The sequence below is a fragment of the Nyctereutes procyonoides genome, unplaced genomic scaffold (assembly GCF_905146905.1).
Source record: "Nyctereutes procyonoides isolate TBG_1078 unplaced genomic scaffold, NYPRO_anot_genome, whole genome shotgun sequence".
Lineage (NCBI taxonomy): Eukaryota > Metazoa > Chordata > Mammalia > Carnivora > Canidae > Nyctereutes > Nyctereutes procyonoides.
This window is the reverse complement of record NW_026575135.1, coordinates 17,310,769-17,331,342: the sequence shown is the minus strand read 5'-3', so window position 1 is coordinate 17,331,342 and position 20,574 is coordinate 17,310,769. Positions and strand designations below refer to the sequence as shown.

General features: G+C 39.5%; 2 protein-coding genes across 3 annotated transcripts in view; one reads left to right on the top strand and one right to left on the bottom strand.

Moving 5' to 3' along the window:
• The window catches only part of ERP44 (endoplasmic reticulum protein 44), a 93,599-nt gene extending 81,753 nt beyond the window's left edge, over positions 1–11,846 (bottom strand). The window contains exon 1 of the mRNA XM_055302430.1: positions 11,544–11,846. Within this exon, the coding sequence (XP_055158405.1) occupies positions 11,544–11,807 (264 nt within the window). The 5' untranslated portion in view covers positions 11,808–11,846. The remainder of the gene's footprint in view (positions 1–11,543) is intronic.
• Positions 11,847–11,965: 119 nt separating this feature from the next.
• The window catches only part of INVS (inversin), a 155,768-nt gene continuing 147,159 nt past the window's right edge, over positions 11,966–20,574 (top strand). The window contains exons 1-2 of one of the 2 annotated variants that reach the window (XM_055301614.1): positions 11,966–12,159; positions 15,270–15,399. In XM_055301614.1, the coding sequence (XP_055157589.1) occupies positions 15,294–15,399 (106 nt within the window). In that variant the 5' untranslated portion in view covers positions 11,966–12,159; positions 15,270–15,293. The remainder of the gene's footprint in view (positions 12,160–15,269; positions 15,400–20,574) is intronic. The other variant, XM_055301615.1, reaches the window with a different exon arrangement.

The following is a 20,574-nucleotide window of genomic DNA, read 5'->3' as shown; positions in this document are numbered from 1 at the left end:
AAACCACTAATATTTAGAATTACACTTTTAGGATAAAAAGCCTCATCCATTTACTCATTTCTAAGGGTCAAGAAAAGGTAGTACCAACACAGAAAGATGGTCAGCACAAGTGCTGTCCTCCTCCAGGGAACTTCCTCCATTTCATAATGATGACTCCATCCATTTGACAAGCTTTCCTTCTCTATTCATTACCTTGCAAAACAAAAATGTCTCCTATACGCCAGATATGATGCAAAGTATTCTATATACCATATATCTCAATCTTGCAGCCTTGCAAAATAATCATCCCTACTTTTAAAATGGAAAATTTGAGGGTCAGAAAGATAAGGAACTTTGCTTTATATCAATCATACAGCTACAAAGAGGTAGTAGAGCTGGGAATGAACTAGGTCTTTCCAAGATCAAAGTCACTCTACCTTCTGGTATTGTCATTATCTTGGCAATCCGGACCCTAGACCTATTTCCATAATGCATCAACTTTTCCTGAAAGGGATATACATCACATATCTAGGCTTCTAAGTAGAGAAACCAAGTAGCAAACATACATCTGAAGCATGCAAAAATATTTCAGTCTGGCAACTTTTATTTGCAAACCCATATATTATCTCTTTTACATCATTAAAACAACTCTGAAGCTGAAGTAGGAATTATATTATTCCTGTTTTATAAATGAGGAAACTGAAACTTTACAGTATCTGGTATACAGTAAATGCAAATATTGTTAAATGATTAAGACTCAAATACTAAGTGACCACTCGAAACTACTGGCAGAACAGGGTTCAAACCCAGGTCTCTCAATTATAAAACCAACAGCCTGTACAAGAAAATCCAACTGTCTCCATAAACTGTTATCATCATTATATACCAAATTTACATGCAAAACGAAGTACAGTTATAAAAAAGAGGTAAGCAGATAACTAGCTCACTTAATAGTCACACTTTTAAGCTGCTTTTGTTAGTATAATAATGACAGGGCAATTATCAGCATCAGAAGACCACAAGAACTGGAAGCTAGTCATGCCAGCTCACACAATTCTTATACCATTGGATGGACAATCTGAAAGTTACCCCCGTCCCCAAAATATATCCAACCATTCATCACTCACTGATTCCTTCATCCAAACATTTGTTGGGAAATGTCTACTAGACCATGGACCCATCCACAAATAATTTTGTCTTCCCAGAACCCTGCAGAAGAGGTCTTTATCCCCACTTGATGGGTGAGAAAAATGTAAACTCAGGAAGGTTAAATAACTTTTTAAAGTTAAGTGGTCGGGTAGCCCCAGAGGCGCAGCTGTTTAGCACTGCCTGCAGCCCAGGGTGTGATCCTGGAGACCAGGGATCGAGTCCCATGTCAGGCTCCCTGCATGGAGTCTGCTTCTCCCTCTGCCTGTGTCTCTGCCTCTCTTTCTGTCTCTGTCTCTATGAATAAATAAATAAAATCTTTAAATAAATAAATAAATAAATAAATAAATAAGTAAGTAAGTAAATAAGTAAGTAAGTAAGTAAGTAAATAAATAAATAAATAAATAAATAATAAAGTTAAGTGGTCAAGCTAGGAGTCAGTTCCAAGTTACATGAATACAAGTATATGCACACATAGGGTTATCTTCTGTATTCCCACACAAACAGTGGTCTACTACTCTACACCAGGATCAAACAAAAACAAAAAGCACAAACCGATCTTGTTCAAAACTACATGTTACTATTAAAAGTCCTTTCAGGGATCCCTGGGTGGCGCAGGGATCCCTGGGTGGCGCAGCGGTTTGGCGCCTGCCTTTGGCCCAGGGCGCGATCCTGGAGACCCAGGATCGAATCCCACATCGGGCTCCCGGTGCATGGAGCCTGCTTCTCCCTCTGCCTGTGTCTCTGCCTCTGCCTCTCTCTCTCTCTCTCTCTGTGTGTGACTATCATAAATAAAAATAATAAAAAAAAAAGTCCTTTCAAAAAAAAAAAAAAAGTCCTTTCAAGTATGCATAGGAAAAAACTGGATTTTTTCCTGGACTATATTAAAAAACTGGACTATATTAAAATGTTATCAGTGGTTGGGATATGAATTTTTTATTTTCATTATGCTTTTCTATACCATGAAAGCATATTACTTTCAGGAATCAAACTATGTTAGGAAACCTTTTGTTTTAACATTTGAAGTTACTATAACTGTAGGTTGTGGCCCACCCTGTCACATATAAAGAGTATTTTTAATTTAGCATACTAGGACCCACTGGGGTAAATACTAGGACCCATTGGGGTAAACACATGATGCTACGCCTAGCAGGACCAACTGGGCCAAGGCTGAGGAGGTCACTATTTCCAGCAACACTATTAAGAAGTTCTACCTTGGGGATCCCTGGGTGGCGCAGCGGTTTAGCGCCTGCCTTTGGCCCAGAGCTGCGATCCTGGCAACCCGGGATCAAATCCCACGTCGGGCTCCCGATGCATGGAGCCTGCTTCTCCCTCTGCCTGTGTCTCTGCCTCTCTCTCTCTCTGTGAGATTATTTATCATAAATAAATAAATAAATAAATTAATTAATTAATTAATTAATTAAAAAAAAGTTCTACCTTATTGGGTCAGGTCAGCAATCTTAAATAAAATAAAAAAATAAAATAAAATAAAATATAAAATAAAATAATAAAATAAAATAAAATAATAAAATAAAAATAAATAAAATAAAAAAATAAAATAAAAAATAAAAAAATAAAAAAAATAAAAAAAAAGAAGGAAAGGAAAGGAAAGGAAAGGAAAGGAAAGGAAAGGAAAGGAAAGGAAAGGAAAGGAAAGGAAAGGAAAGGGAGAGGGAGGGAGGGAGGGAGGGAGGGAGGGAGGGAGGGAGGGAGGGAGGGAGGGAGAGGAGGATCAGCAAACACCATACACCAGTTAAGAGCAAGCACAACTTTGCAAAACGTGTTTAGCTACACGACTTAATCTTTTAACACACTGCACCTTATTCACGGTATGACAACCATGTTGTCCTCCTGGCTGGTCCTTGAATATGTGTGGGACACTCCCACATTTGGGACTCTGCCTCTGTCTGGAAGCCTTCTTCCTCAAGAAATCCAAATGACTGACTCCCTCACTTACTTTAAGGCTCATCTTTGTGATGCTTACCAACAACTCCCCTAAACATTCCTGATCATCCTTACTCTAGCTCTACCTTTTCTTTTTTCCATACACTTAACATAATTATTATAAGCACTTAACCTGTATAAGGCATTGTATTAAAAACTAAGATCTAAGAACCAGAAAATGTGATACTTTTGGTTCTACCAAATCATAGAAGTGTGCAAACAAGAGCACCTCCTAGGAGTGGCAGAGAATACCTGTATTATTCCTCAGAAATTAACAGACAAGATAAAGTAGCAGATCCAAGATTTGAGCCCCAGTCTCTGCTAAACTGAACATTCTTTCTAAAAAGCTTTCTCTTTAGCCAATACACTTTCAAGTTATCATTAAGGGAAAAGTTCTTCAGATTTTCTGGAAGACTAGAGCAGAGGCACAATTATTTAATAAACTGAAGGATTTCTGAAACAAATAAAACATGCTTTAAAATGTAACAGTTTTTACAATTCTAAAATTAGAGTCTCTAGAACTATTCATTCAAAAATTAAACTAACAAAGAACCAAGTATTTTGTGACACTGCAGTACTTTTGTTGTAAGCAGATCACATGACTTCCTATGAGAATCAGTATCTATTCTTATAGTAAAAACTGGTTGCTATCTAGAAAGCCTGAAGAATGAGCCAATTTTCTAAAAAATTATTCTGACTACAAAAAAAGTAGCTCATCTTTATTCTTAGCTCTTTCAGAATATGAAGTCATTACAAAGTGTGTGCTTGTCATCAGCTAGCTGAGATTTTACTGCACTTGGGCCAGAACCATAGTAATAAAAGTCAAAGGAATTGAGAATATCCAAATTTCATTCCTCAGAATAACTCCAAATCACAAGTTATCTAACACCTGAAACTTTTAAGTAGAGAGATAGATTTCAATATGGCGTTAGCAATTTTTTAAAAGTTGGCATTCCCCCTCTACATTTTCCAAATCTTCAAATATGACAAAACCGCTGAATGGCAGGCATGTAATTATGAGAGCATCCTGTCCAAAGAAATGACAAATTTTAACTCTGTTTAATCTAAATATTAAATATTAGCCCATCTTCATGAGCTCATATAATTTCTGGTCATGTTGAAGCAAAGAGATTCACGTTAATTTGTGGATTTATCAAATTAGAAGCTTCGGCTCTGTCATGAAGCTCCTTCTGATGTCTGAAACAAACAGATATCAACAGGCCATCTTTTACAGGTTATTTTACTATAACTAAAACATGAATTTCTTACTCAATAAAATATCCCCCAAAGCATTATTTCTAAAGATGTAGCCCTCAAAAGGGATTTTACCAGAGATAAACTGCAGCCCTCAAACCCCAAAGTCAGGGTCACATTCCATCAGAATGCCCACTAGACTGCCAAAATAGACTTTCAAGCCTACTCAATTTTCAACTGAAAAACTAAGAAGAAAGAAGGAAAGGAAAGGAAGAGAGAGAGGAGAGAGAGAGAGAGAGAGGGAGGGAGGGAGGGAGGGAGGAAGGGAGGGACCTGCCTAAGTAACCCTGTGAACTAGTGAAAGAATCAATACTAACACATAAACTCTTACTCTTTAGTTTCAACTAGTATTCTCTGGTGCCTCCTTAAATCTGCTAACAAGCAACCAAAAGCCAAATCTGAGCTCATTGATTAAGATTATTGACATTTTCCAGGTTATTGTTGTCCCTTGGAGAGGAAAACACTATGTTCCTCACAAGCTTTGAAACACTGTTTGAGGCATTCTTCTCATTCTTTATTTCAGTTTGTCTTGGTTTCTGAGACGGACAGCAAGAGCAAGATCTGATGACCACTATCCAGTGGCACTTTCTACAGCAATGGAAATATTCCATAATCTGCATTGTTCAACACGGTAGCCACGAGGCACTTACGACTTTTGAGGACCTCAAATGGGACTAATGTGGCCAAGGAATGGAATTTATAGTTTTTAATTTTAATGATTTTGTTAAAAGATTTTACTTTTTTATTTGAGAGCGCGAACATGAGTGGGGAGAGGGAGGGGGGAGGGAGAGGGAGAAGCAGACTCCCCACTGAGCAGGCAGACCCACCTGGGGCTCATCCTAGGACCCTGAGACCACGACCTGAGCCGAAAGCAGATGCTTAACTGACTGAGCCACCCAAGTGCCCCTCTAATTTTAACGAACTTAAATTTATAGCACAACTCTAGACAGCTATACCTTCAGTCGTTTTAACTGCATGTGATCCACTCATGGTTGATACATCCCTTTCCACCTACTGAACCAAGCAAGATACTAATGGTTGAGTACCACAGAAATAAAGGGAGCTCCAATTTCTTTTCTTCCAGGGTCAAAAACTTCTGATTCCTGAAGAAAGAACTTTTTCTAAAATCTCTTAAATCCAATTACCAAACTTCCCACTACTAGACTGATAATCTTAAGGAAGAAATGGAAAAGGTACTGGCATTCTACAATGCACTCAGTAGTTTTCTTTAGCAGATACTACTAAAATATTTGAGATGATTTCCTTCTCTTTCATTGCTCTTCTCTACTATGGTAAACAGGCATTCAAATGACAGGAAGAAAGAAAAATACCAATGATATAAAGTTCCTGCGGCCTGGGCCACAGATAGTTCCTCTATACAGAATCAAGGGTAGGCTAAAGATCAATAAATGCCGTGAAAAGTCAAACTTTTTAATCACTTCCTTGGTTAGATGAAATGGAGCACAGCAATAGTCAATATCAATAAAGCTATGACCAGAGCATACTATTCCTTGCACTGAATCAGAGTGAGGTGGTCCAGAACCGCAACCTGTTAAGTCAGATTTTTTTAGGAGATATCCAATTACATACTAAGTATATTAATTACAGGAGTTACAGAAATATCCTTTCTGAAAAACAAAATAGCTACACAAAGAATCCCTGAATCCAATGTGCTTACCTTATACACTAAAAAACTTAGGTGATTTATCCAAGGTTACAATGTTAAGAACATGGAAGAAAAAAAAAAAAAAAAGAACAAGGAAGAGACAGAACTTGTACACAGATGCCCTGACATTAAGCCCAGAATTCTTTGCACTCTGCTACCTCTTGAACAGACATTAAACAAATTGACAAAGGATTAACACTCTCCAATGTTCCTAAACTGTATCTTGTGAGTAGATCTATTCTGATTTACTGGAGAAAATAAGAGAAAACAACTTCTTGAAAATGGGACAAATAACATGAACACATGCACACAGAGAGAGAATAATAAATGGTCAAAAAATACAAAAAAATATTCAGTTTTGGTTGCAATCAAAGAAATGTAAATATAAATCAGATGCTAATTTTGGTCTATTAAATTGGCATAGATTACAAAAGCATTGTTGATTAGAGTGTGAGGACTTGGGCATGCTCACATATTGTAAGAATACACACTGGTATAACTTTTCAGCAGGGCAATTTAGTACAATGTATCAGAAATCCCAAAGAATAGACATACTGTATGAACCAAGAAATATAATTCTAGAAAGGTGTCCTGAAGATGTATTTGGAGATTGGCAGTAAACAGCACACCTGTATCTTTCATATTTTTTTATCTGTGAATAAATTGGACATAACCAGTAATCTAATTTACTTCATCTTTTGTTAAGACATTTAAAGCACATCTAAAGGCTGAGTTAACATAAAGATATTAAAAATCATGGTCAACAATATAGAAAAAGTCTACTTTTTAAAAAATATTTCTTTTAGAAATAGAGCACTCATGCACGTGCACACGTAAGGGGGGTATCTGGGGGGGGGGTCTCCAGCAGACTCCCCACTGAGAGGGGTAAGAAGTGGGGCCAAACAGAAATTGATTCCACAACCCTGACATCATGACCTGAACCAAAATCAAGAGTCGGCAGCTTAACCAACTGAGCCACCCGGCCCAAGAAAAGGTTTTTAATAACTGCAGCAATCTGACATCTCCTCCAAGATTTTTACAAGTTTTAACCCACCAGAAATATTAGGGTAGTACATTCCAGTGCCTCTCAATCTAGCTGCATCATAGAATCAACTAAGGAAATAATGAGTTAAGAACTCGAATGTAAACGCCTTTACCCATAAAAAAGCTCAACCACACTCATATTAAAAGAGAATCATAAAAAAAAAGAGAGAGAGAATCATATCAAAATACACTGAGATACCATTTCTCACCTATCAGATTGACAAACACCCATCGGTCCACATCATACTCTGTTATCAGGATATAGGGAAATTCTCTTACACTGTTGGTAAGATCACAAAATGGCAAAACTCCTATGGAGAGGAATTTCGCAGAATCTAGCAACAGCTACAAAGTTACATATACATTTATCCTTTGCCTTAGCAAACTTCAATTACAGGAGTTTATCTCAGAGACACACTAGCAAAAATATGTATGCACCAGCTAATCTTGGCAGAACTTTTGCTACAGCAGAAGAATGCAAATGAGTAGATTTGGTACATCTACCAAGTGGAGCAATAAGCAGTTTAAGAAGAAATAACAGGTATTTCTACCCTGATCCCTAGGATACACTTTTAAAGTTTTTATTATAATTCCTATTAGTTAACATACAGTGTAATATTAGTTTCACGCGTACAACTTAGTGATTTAACACATACACTTTGAAAAAGAAAAAAAAAACAAAATATATGCTACAGTTTATCAAAGGAGAGGGAGAAGCATATATACATACACACAAGCAGACCACCTCTTTTTTGAAACAAAATTTTTTAAGATTCTTATATTAGGAGAGATTAAGAACATACAGATGAGAATAGAGGCTAGATTTGTCAAAATAGTTGGCTTTATAGATTTGGTTTTGGAAGAGGTAAATTTTACATAATTACACACTAGAAGGTAAGTTTTTGAAAACTAAAAAATGAAAGCTAAATGAAACTATACACTGAGTTGGTGGTTGAGACTGCATAAATTTAATGACAAATTTACAGAAAACACAAGGAAAAGAGAAACATAAAACCACACACAAGGATACCATCAGCAATATCCAAATATGAGAAATTCTGAATGACAGAGGATCCAGTTTCCTCAACAATAAATTACAAAAAAAAAAAGAAAAGGGGGGGGGCCCTGGGTGGCTCAGTTGGTTAAGCGTCCCACTCTTGGTTTTTGGCTCAGGTCATGATCTCACGGTCCTGGGATGGAGCCCCTAGTCAGGCTCGGTGCTTAGCAGGGAGTCTACCTGAGATTCTTTCTGCCTCTCCCTTTGCCCCTCACCCTGCTCATGCTCACTCACACTCTAAAAGAAAAAAAAGAAAGAAAATAAGGTGCATGGAGCCTGCTTAAGGTTCTCTCTTGCTCTGCCCCTCTTCTGCTATACTCCCCACCCCACAAATTCTCCAAAACAAAAACAAAAATGCACACACAACAGGAAGCAATTTCCCAGTCCAGGCAGGTATCACATACATGGTGCTGTAGCAGAGAAACACTGCTATCTCCAGCATTCAAATCATCCACAAAATATGATGAACAGTTAGGGGGGCATAGATTACACAAAGTTAAGAACTAAAGTTGTAAATATACATCAAATGAATCAACACAAACCATAACAGAAACGAAATACATAGTGAGATACAGAAAAGATATGAGGAGCATTAAAGCCTCATTGCATTTTCCAGGTGACTCAAATTTCTCTTCTGATTTATCCAAAATCAGTGCATCCATACTACCTTATTTTGTCCAAGACATACTGCAAATTCAGTGGAGTTTAAATTAAAAAAAGTTAAAGGCAATGGGGGTGTTTCCCTGCAATAAACGAACTTATTCTCTAAGACCTTGACTTTAAATATACACATACACATTTAACTATATATGCAGTATATAAATAAAATACGAAATATATACGAACCCAGGAAAAGTGATCACATTGAGTTTGTGTGTTTAGTTACCCATCCCAGAGAGGCTTTTTAGGCATACAGTGATACTTTCCAAAATGTTTTTGAGATCAGGGAAAAGAAAAATATTTTTCAATGAAGTTTAAGGACAATATGTTTCCACTCTTTTATGAATACCATTAACTCTGAACAGATTAAGTTCTTTAGGGCTGAGGTACAGATTGCCTGAAAAAAATATTGTAGTAAGAGAATATACAGCTTTTTAGGGCAGGCCATTTGAGAGAAAAATGATGAACTCAGCTAAATGGAAACTGGGATATTCAATGACTGGACATGGGAGGGAGTAACCTGAAGTCTGAGAAGGCAAGTTGGAGGGAGGAGAAAGAAACTACCCTGGGGAAGATAAAGGAAATATTTTTAGACAGGTGAGATGCTGACTAAGCACGTTCTATCACTAGGAACAGAATTACCAGTTAGATCAATACCTCAAATACTGATTAAACAGATGTTTTATAAATATTTGCTAACTAGTCTATGATAATTAAAACTGCTTTGGCAAACACTGTGTTCAAACTGAATCTAGCTTGACTTGTACTTCTGGTTTATTAAACCTTTTCTTGGGCTTTATTTTCCAGCCCATTAACTTTCTAAGTATTCTCTAAAATGTCTTCAAAGTTTCTATTCCTCTACTTTTATTTAAATATACAAAATGTTAACTAGACTTTAGAATTATTAGGGAAAAAAATTTGTACTTAAAAGGATCTGTAGGTTTTCTATAAAAAGTATGAGTTATTTCGAAATAAATACTTTTTCCTTCTTAAGCTTAGTTCTACAACCAAACATACCATTTCAGGGAAGTGCACCTGATGTAGTTTTCCTATTCAGTATTTCAACTTTTCTAATGTCTTAAGATTTTTGTCCTTTGGTTTTTTTTGGTTGGTTTTCTGTTTTTGTTTTTTGTAACCTAAAAGTAATTTCTAGCAGACAACTCATAACTCAGACCATTTTATCATTTCATGGATAAAAGATTACTATCTATTATCCTTAAAATGAGAGTAGTCTTTAATAACAATGACTTTTATCCTAGTACTTCTAGAATGAAAAGAGAAGCACAGCATATTAATGAAACTACCAAAAAGAGCTCTATACAGAATATTTTCCTCTCTACAGAAGCCACTCACTGCTGGATAAGAAATAGCAATACGACACTTCATCATTTAATATCACATGTTTATATTCAACTCTCAGTTCTCAAAACTACTTTGATATCCCCTTTAGTTTTTCACAGTGCTTTTTCTCTGAAAAGATCCAAATATTGTAGATGGCTTTTTCATGGGACTTGCAAATCAGAAAGAAAAAAACAGGAGAGGAGGACAGAAGGAAAAAAAAAAAAAAAAGCAGGGTGGGGAGGGAGTAGGGAGAAAGAAATTAAGTCAATTTCAAATATAAAATATTAAAGATTTTACATGCTGTGGTGGAATAATAAGCACTGCAAGCCAAGAGACGGGCTTCAAGTCCCACTCCTGCCGGTAACCAGGCAGCTATGCAACTTTCTGTGAGTCACTTAATTACGGTTTTTAAATTGTTCAAAAAAAAAAAGTGATTTTTGACTTTAATGTTCATCTTAAACCCGGCTTTTCAAAATCTACTACAACTAAAGTTATTTTCAGATATTGCATTATCGCAACACCTCAATTAAAAGTACGTCACTTTGCCACACGGGAGTCCTTCCTCCACTTTTGTCAGTTTGACCTGCGGCCTGAATTACTTAGATCGCATGTTGGAGATGTACTTCGGGGGGGGGAAAGAGGGGGCTGGGCAAACAGGCCTTTATACGAGGGGATGGAGCCACGCAGGTGAGGGGGTTTAGGAATGAGTGCAAATGTATGCAGAAGCCCTGGTCATTCTCAAACCAGGAGCACTGGGAAAAAAAAGAGAGAGAGAGAGAGAGAGTGAGTGAGTTCTGCTTCAATTTCTAGGAGGGGGCGGGGGAGGGATGTGTGACAAAAATGGGAGGCAGGCCGTGAGGTGAGGTTTTCAGGAAAATCCGTCTCCACCCTTCAAACCTGTATTCCCCGGGGTGGACTGCAAACCTGCCTCCAGTTCCGGGTTCCCAGCCAATCGCATCAGGCCACAACAGAGGGCTCCGCCAACCCCGGGCACCGCTGCCGGGCTCCAGGGCGAGATTCACTCGACCCCAGCACCTGTCGGCCTTCCCAAAGGGAGGGGTGGGAGGGAGGAGCAGGGCTCTCTCTCTCTCTCTCCCGCCCCTTCCGATCCCAGCTACCGCCAGAGCCCTGGAGCCTGAGACCACCTCCGTCGGTCAGGCTGGGGGAAGGGAGAGCTCCTCGCCCGTGACCCTCCCACGTATCCTTCCCCCACGGCCAGTTCTCCAGGCTACAGGTCCCAGCCTCCACCGTGGCTTCTCAGGCCGCGGGCGCCCTGGGCCGGGGAGGCGTACGCACGGATGCGGAGAGCGGGGGCAGCGCGGGAGGATGCACTCCCCGCCACCGGACACAAGATAGGAAGGCAAGGGTGGGGGCAGCGGTGCTCCCGCTTAGCGAGGGCGCGAGGCCGTCCGGGCGTCCGTCGAAGGGTCTGTCATTCCTTCACTCACTCACCAGGAGCAGCAGGGAGCATCTGAGGTCGGGTAAGGATAGGAAGACGGCAGGATTCATGGTAACGCCGGGGTTCGCGGCTGGGACTGGGCAGGGTTGGGCTGGGTTTAGGAAAGGGCTGGGCTCCGGGAGCCGGCGGCGGCGGACGGCCCTCCCGGCAGCGGCACCTCGTCCTCTGGACCCGGAGCTCCAGCAGCGAACACCCGGGACAACTTCCAGAGAGGCCTCGCACACCCTCACTTCCGGGTCCTGCCCACCTCGGAGCATATTGGGAAACGTAGTCGCGCACCGCTCTCACCGAGCACGTCATCGGGCATCTAGAACTTCTTTCCCATCGGGCTCTCGGCCCAGCTCCACCGAGTCCTCCGCGCGCGGGGTCCTGTGGGAAACCAAGGGCGGAGGGCGGCGAACCTCTGCGTTTAGGGGATTGGGAACTACGATTCCCAGAGGGCAGCGCGGTCGAGCGCCTCGGGCGGCCTTCGGAGGGGTTCTCCTAGTTTCAGCTCGCTGGGGTCTCTCCCAGCCGGATGTAGTGTACGGTCCTGGCGGGAGGGGCGGCCCGCTGGGGGTCGTACCTCCTGGAGCCGCCCCCGGGACGTGAGTCCTGGAGGAGGCGAGGGTGAGTAGGAAGGGGCCTGTGGCTGGGGAAGCTCCGATCGCTCTGCACTGCCTTGGCCCCCGCCTCAGGCTCCCGGGCCCTCCTGGCCTGGGCTGTGTGGCCTCCTGATCCTTCATCACTGGCCTCCTCGCCTGCTGCCTCTTCTTTTCTGCACTAATTACTGCACTATAAAGTCGGAGCCAGCTCTCGGGGCCTCCGCTGAATGAGTCGATGACTTATCCCTAATTGTCTCTGCGGGCTCGTGCAGGGAGCAGATACGGGAGAAAATGAGAAAGCACGTTCTAAACTGAAAAGCTCGGTGGCGGCTGTGATTGCTGCTAATGCATGGATCACTCGGACAGGATGGTTAACGAAATTCATTAGCCCAGCAACGGAGGATCCTAATCTGGCCCTAGTTGGCTCCCCAGCTTCATCTGCCAACACCGAGCCAGGTCCACGTGTCCCAGATACTAGCCACACAATCCGTACTAAGTACCTGGGAGGCATTCTGCTTTCTTTTTTCTTTTTTTCCTTTTTTTTTTTTTTTTTTTTTTTGCATTCTGCTTTCTTGAGGTTCTCCCTACTTTTTGCCTGTACTCTAGCTTTCCTGCTGCGGTGGAATGGCCTTAGCCCCTTCTCTATCTGGAATGCCATCTCAAATGTCACCATCTCTGAGAACTTAAAAAAAAAAAAAAAAACAAACAAAAAAACCAGCCCTTTAGTCCTAATCAGAATGACTCTTCCCTTTGCTGACTTGCTGACTGACTACAGCACCACTAGTTTTGTACAGTTATAATTATCAGAGCATCTATTACACTGGCTGGTTTTATAATTAATGATACCTGTACATTTTATGACACTTTATAATTGATGAAGTGGTTTTGCTCTTCAGCTATAAAAATCATTTACCAAAAAACAGCGCCATAGTGTGTGTGTGTGTGTGTGTGTGTGTGTGTATTTTGTGCTAAAAAAAAGGACCCTAGAGAATACTTTTCCCAGGGTGACAAAATTAGGTGGTGGCAGAGCCAAGACTTAGGTCTCTCTTTCTCTCTCTCTCCTCTCCTAGTCCTGTGTTCTTATTTCTATACCACTCACTACCTCTCTGACACAAGAGACAGAAATGGGGAATTAAAGAGCAGACGCTCATGAGTATGACGTCTTTAGTCCAAGAAATTAAACTTTGATCCTGCTCACCTTCTGGACTTAGCACTCCCCTGTGACTTTTCATTGGACAAACATTTACTGATACCGGCTATGTATGAACCTGTTACTGTGCTAAGTGCTAACAATTGTGAGGTGAAATGTATATAACTGACATCAGATTTTAGTGTATTTTTCAAAGGGTATGAAGAGGTGTGTGTGTGTGTGTGTGTGTGTGTGTGATTCTGATATGCCTAAAACTTTGGCCACTTAGAAATGACATGTATTAGAATTCGGAACAGTGCCTAGCACACAGCACTCGACTTATTGAATGAATCAACATAGTCTACCTTTGTCATCGTTCATATTTTACTGAAAATCCTAGAGCTGAGGTAGCCTAAGGGCACGCTGCTTATTATTAACAGAATCAGGCCTAGGGCCCACATGCAATTCCTCCTTTCCTCTGTATCTACCTCCACCCATTTTGTAGCTTCTTTCAAGTCACTTTAACATAATCCTGCCTGTGACAGTGGTTTTTCTGACATGACAGGAGTGTCTCACAAAGCCCATATTTTCTGCCAGCATGTTAACTCAAATTGTCAGCAAAATAAAGACATGAAGCACTGACCTTTACCAAAATTAAGAAAACGCTTTCAGTTTAAGGCAAAATTTGAACCAATAATCCTTGTCAGTGACAATGCAAGTACTAGCTCATCAGTAGTGATAAATTCCTCCTCCAAAGCTCCCAGATCCTCGGGAGTCAGAGACTGGAGTGACACTTTTTGGTGAAATCCAAAGAGGGCTTGTCTGACCTTTTGGCAGCTGTTAACTGGCTGATTAGCAGCTGTTTCCTTTAGATATGCATGTGTGCCCCAGAGTGCCATGCTCTCCAGGACTCCCATTTGTTTCTTACACTTTTTACCTTCCTGGTCCTTGCAGGCATTCAACTCAGAAACTTTGATATAGCATCTTACTTTTAGGAAGGAAGTTTAAAATCAGTGATGCAACCACCATTTTTTCCTTCCCATCAGGTGTTTATATTCTTCATGCTGCCTTTCTGACATAACCCAGCCTCTGCTTCAACAGTGTTATGCTGGAGAACTCACCATTTTTCTATGCAGCTAATGCATTTCTAGAAGGTTCTATGAAACCATATCCGACTACCAGTCAGAACAAAATTTTCTTAATGATCCTAATGATGTAGTAATATCCAAAGGTCAAGATCTCAAGCTAGGTATATTTCCTTGGTGAGCATAAGGAAAGAACAAATAAAAATTCTTCCATTCAGCAACATGAGAGAAAGAACTAAGTTTTATTTATTCATTTATAGAACCAAGTACCTTTTAATTTAGCACTTAAATCTACTTGATTTTGGCCTCATAATTAAGTTCACATCATGCCCATTTTGTGGCTTATCATCTTGATTCCCAGTACAGTTCTGATGTTTAGTACTATGTGGAATCAAGTCAGAAGTCACTATGGTTTTTGAGGCCTATGCCTAAGGTTAAATACTGAGTCTCCCTTTTTTCCCTTAGATAACCCCTGAGAAGAGTCTTAGAAGCATCCAACCCTCTCATTTTACAGATGAGCAGCTTGTACAAAGGGTCATCTAATTTGCCATATTATGGCAATTCTAGATAGGACCAAGACACCAGACTTTTTGAATCCTAGTCAAATAATTCTTTTTTTTTTAAAGATTTTATTTATTTATTTATTTGAGAGAGAGAGCATGTGCAGAGGGGAGGGAAGGGGCAGGGAGAGAGGGAGAAACAGACTCCCTGCTGAGCAAGGAGGCCCCAATGTGGGCTCAATCCCAGGACCCTGGGATCATGACCTGAGCCAAGGCAGACACTTAACTGACTGAGCCACCCAGGCTCCCCCCTCATCAAATATTTCTATTCAGCCATATTTATAATATACCCACTTAGGACTGATGAGGCAGCTTTTAGAAATGTTTTCTGCATATACTCATAGTTTAAACATTGTTTCAGGGTGCTCTAGTTGTTGAGAAGACTATGAACAGATCAGAGAACTTGTTCTTTTCTGGCTCCTCATTAGCATCCCAAGTTCATGCTGCTGCTATTAATGGAGATAAAGGTGCTCTTCACAGACTCATCATAGGTAAGTAGTCCCCATAAATACAGAAACTTTAAAAATAATTCTGTCCTGAGGGAGTGTGTTAGTTGTAATTTTAATTGCAATGTACTCACACATTTTAATGGCAATGTATCATTATTTATATTTCATTCCAGAACCTGAACAAGAAAGTAATTAAATCCTGAAATTTAGTTAAAACAAACAAAAAAATCCTGAAATTTAAGAATATGGATTAGGATTAAGTGAAAAATACTTGAGAAATGTCTGTGTGTTCGACAATGAATCTGGATATGTACTCTAATGTGCTGAGAGAATTTATTCATCTTTCTAGTAACAGAGATTTAGAATGAGATAGTGGATAAATGATCTTTTATATTTACTATATACCCAAAGTATTAAGGCTTACAAATAACTTAAGTTGTAATGATTTAACATAGATTCAGTGTTCTCCCTATCATTGAGTCAATTGATTCGAATTGATCCAACCTTCTCCCTATTATATATATATATATATATATATATATATATATATATAGAGAGAGAGAGAGAGAGAGAGAGGCCCAATATAAAAGTTCTAGAAGGAGAGAACACAGTGAGTAGGAGAGTAGTCAAGGACAAAAATGGGTAAGCATTTTTCAAATATTGTAAAAACCACATATCTACCTATTTAGAAGTCATTAGTCTTTACTTAAAGAAAAGCAATAAAAATGTATATTGTTTTTAATCTTTTTACATACCAGTGTCTAGTGACATGATTGACAACTTGAGGCTTTGAAATAAAGTCCACAGAAATTGAATCTCCATACTGTTTCCTTCAGAATTCATTTTTTCCTACATTTCTGGTTTCTCTGAAAACTTCTACCCATGCACCCTAACCTCTACTAGGCTTTTCATTCCCCCAAAATGTTATGAATTTTGTCTTACTTTTCTCTATATGTCTCCTCTCCTGGGGAGGTTTTCTACCTCCTTATTCTCATCTCAGCTACACTCCTACTTAATCTTTAAAGACGAAACTCTTTTACTACCTACTCTTTGAAGGTTTCTCTTCTCTGTTAGAGACATTATTTCCTGACACCTCAGCTTCAAATCAGCTACCTGCATTCAGAGTTATTCCCTGGAATGGGATATCTTCCAGTAATCTCTGAGTCACTCATTCAAACATTCCACCATTCAATTAAAACTCTCTTACTTCCAGTTCACCTACTAATGAGAAAAATAGTTTTTTAAGTCATGGAGACTTGCAATCCATTATCTCCTGCAGTTTCAACTATCGGTCTCCTTCTGTCTTTACTTTCTCCACCATTCAACCATCATTCCATGCTCTTCTGTTAAAATTCAGCCCAGAGCATGATCCTGGAGACCCAGGATCAAGTCCCGTATCAGGTTCCCTGCATGGAGCCTGCTTCTCCCTCTGCCTGTGTCTCTGCCTCTCTCTATCTCTCTCTGTGTGTATCTCATGAATAAATAAATTTTTTAAAAAATCTTTAAAAAAGAAAAATTATCTTTTCTCCTCACCTTCTGTTGCACCTGGCTGTTGCAATCCCAACTGTGGATGGACCTAATCTATGTACCCCTGCCAACCCTTGAACAATTTAACTGGTCACAAATATTGGTAGCACCCTAATGTGGTTACCTACTTCAAGTAGGCACTCAACCCTTTCCATTCATCACACCATATTTCTCCATAAAGAGTGTTTCATACCTTCTCACGCTCCTGAAACCTCTGACCACCAATCCTCCCTCACTCCCTCCATTCTCAGCTAATGCTTCATGTTCCCTACGGAAAATTAAGATTTTAAGTTGGATCTCCCTCACCTTTCAGCATGATATCTGCAGATCAACCTACATCTGCACCCACCTTCTCTCTTTCTTTCTGCCAAAACAGAGCAAATATCCCCTTCTGTCACAAGTCTTCCACACATGCTCTGTGTTCCATCCTTTCCTATTTCTCAGGGACCCTGCCCTCATTTTTCTAAAGAAAAAAACTTCTGATGATTACCCCTTCAACCGTTTCTTCTATTGCTTTCCATCAGCATTTAAACATGCTCTATTGTCTCCATTATTTTTTTTAAAGATTTTATTTATTTGTATGAGAGAGAGAGAGAGAGAGAGAGAGAGAGAGAGCATGAGAAGGGGAAGGGGTAGAGGGAGAAGCAGACTCCACACAGCAGGGAGCCTGATGCAGGACTCCATCCTGGGACTCCAGAATCATGACCAGAGCTGAAGGCAGTTGCTTCATTGAGCCCTTCAAGTGCCCCTATTGTCTCCACTATTTAAAAATCCCTTCCCTGTTTCTTCATCCCCCTCTACATATTGTCATATCTCTTAACTTCCATCCTAACTGTATCAGTTACAGGCTGAACTGCTCTAGCAGTGACTTAAGAAAGGTAGAAGTAGATTTTATTCTCATCATAGTACAGATATAAGTGAGCAGCCTATGGTGGGTAGAAATCTCTGCTTCACAGAATCATCCAGGGATGCTGCTAGGACTTGGCTCTGCTGTTGTCAACACGTTGCTTCCATCTGTAGGACAAAAGCAGATACTTCTGTGGTAGCCATAGCCCAGCCAGCAGGAGCAGGGAGAGTTCAGAAAAGCCACTTGTCATTTAGGAGGTGGACTGCACTTGACATAGGGCCACACCCTGGACAAAGGAGGCTAAAGTGTCTCTCCTTTGATGGCATCACACCCAGCTCAATTCTTAGAAAGAAAAATCAGAGAATGGATATGGGGGCAATTATCACTTTCTGTCACCAAAAGCAAACTTCTTGTGCTATCTACACCCCACTTACCTCAATCCCCTCTTTTATTAAAAGAAAACAAAACCAGGGGCATCTTGGTGGCTAGTCCATTAAGCGTCCAACTCTTAATTTCGGCTCAGTTCATGATCTCAGGCTCATGAGATCAAGCCCCTGGACAGGCTCCATGCTCAGCTGGGAGTCTGCTTAAGATTCTCTCTCCCTCTCCCTTTGCCTCTCCCCACCCACCCACCCACCAAGACCACACTCCTGCATGCCCATGCTGTCTCTAAAATAAATAAATTAATCTTAAAAAAAAAAGCTTGTTTTGAAGTATATGTATAGAGAAGTACATACAACTTATATGTAAGTTTAACAAATAAATATAAAGCAAATATCTATGTAACCACCACTAGGTCAAGAGACAGAACGTTACTTCCCCAGAATTCCCTTAATGTATTCTTCATTCCCATTGGAGTCATTTTCTATCTTTTCTTTTATAGTCATAATTGCATTGTAGTTTTACCACATAGGTATAGAGCTTAAATGCTATAGTCTAGTTTTGCCTTTTTTGAACTTTTTTATTGTGTTCCATGTTTACCTGAACTGAAAGTTTCGTATAGGGTTTTGTCATTTTCCTGCTCAAACTTCTTTAATTGCTTCCCATTATACCTGGAATGAAATTTACAAGTGCACCTGTGCCTCTTTCCATCTCCAACTTCACCTTATCCACTCTGTTCCTAGAAAAACTTGATTTCTTTCATTTTCTCAAAACCACCGTGCCCTTTTTAGTCTCATGGCTTTTGCTCAAAATACTGTTGTCATCCTTCAGACCTCAGCTTCTAGGTCACTTCTTCCAAGAGGCCTGCCCTCATCATCCAGGCTTAGTGAAATGTTTGTTGTGTTCTCTCTTGGAACTGTGCAATGTTTCTTCATTGAACTTGTTTATTTATATGTATGACTATTTTACCGTCTCTCTCTCTCCTATAAGCTAGTAGCCTCTGTGAATATAGACGGATCTGTTTAATTCATCACCAAATCTGCAAAATCCAGTACAGTACCCGGCACATAGTAGGGACATGAGATAAATTTGTTGAGGAAGTCAATAAATGCTTTAATCATTCTTTTAAGTGCCTGTCCTCCCAAGAAGCCTACAATCATCTTGAGGATTAATTGTGAACCAAGTTGAATTAAATTAAATTAAATTAAATTGACTTGAGAGGCAGGTTAGCACTAAATTCCATTGGAATTTTTTTTTAAAAGTAAGAACACCTCAAGAAAAAAATCTTATAAAATGAACTCTTTATTATTTTAATGAAAAATAACCTTCAAAGGAAATAAAATATGCAGGGGTGTTATAAATTTAAAAAGTTACATAGGCTCAATCATATAAATTAACTAATATGTTATGTAATAAACCTTGAGATATTCCTATAATTTTAAATCCCCAAAGAACAAAATCCTTAAAAACAAAGCAGAACAAAATTATGTGAAACCAATATAGAGCCAATAAATTTATTTTATAAATGTGTTCCCTCTGTGTTTTATCATCTTGTCTCCTTACCGACTTTGAGCTGTAACACTGCTCATCTTTTCAGAATTCTGCTATTATGTTGTCTGTGCAAGACAGTCATACCTGTGCTCTTGGCATTTCTCAATATTTATATATCCTGACCAAAATAATAACTGTTGTCATCTTAAATTTCAGCATATCTTATATATTCTTTCATGTAGTGCATTTTGATGCTCTCTAAATATATGCTATTTCTTTTTCCTAAACTAGTAACATAGTACTACAGATGAATTATTTTTTTCCTGAATCTTTGCTCACCAACTGCTCACTGAATTCATTCACTTTAGCATTTTCTGTTTTCCCTTCTCTGTTTCCATGGAGAAGTATGTCAGTGATGTGTTCGACTCCATGGAAACAGATGAGCATCTCTTTCTACATACACAACTAATTAAATCGAACGCTTTCTATGCTGCCCATTGTTCTGGAGGACTGAAGAGGCTTTCCCTGAATGAGACATCATTTTAGTAGCAATTTTTAGTGTTTAACCTAATACAACAGATTCATGTTTTAACATAATATTACGTCCTCGATTCAGATGATTTAGGGCTCAGTCCTGGGTCATAAAAGCATAAACTTACATAGTAAAATCTTTATATACCATGGTTATCATTTGTAGATATGTAGCTTTTTCTCTTAACTCTAATAATTTGGATGAATGCCAGGTATATTTGATGATAGAATTTAGTATATTCATTTTAATACTATACAATGTGGTATCATAGGAAGAATGTGAGTTTTAGAGTCAGATAAACCCAAGTTTTAAGTTCTGGCTTTGTCACGTATTAGGAGTATTACTTTGGGTAAGCCACTTAATCTTTTTGAGGCTCAATTCCTTGTCTGAAAACTATAGACTATAATACTTTGCTTATGTGAGAGTTCAATGGGATGAC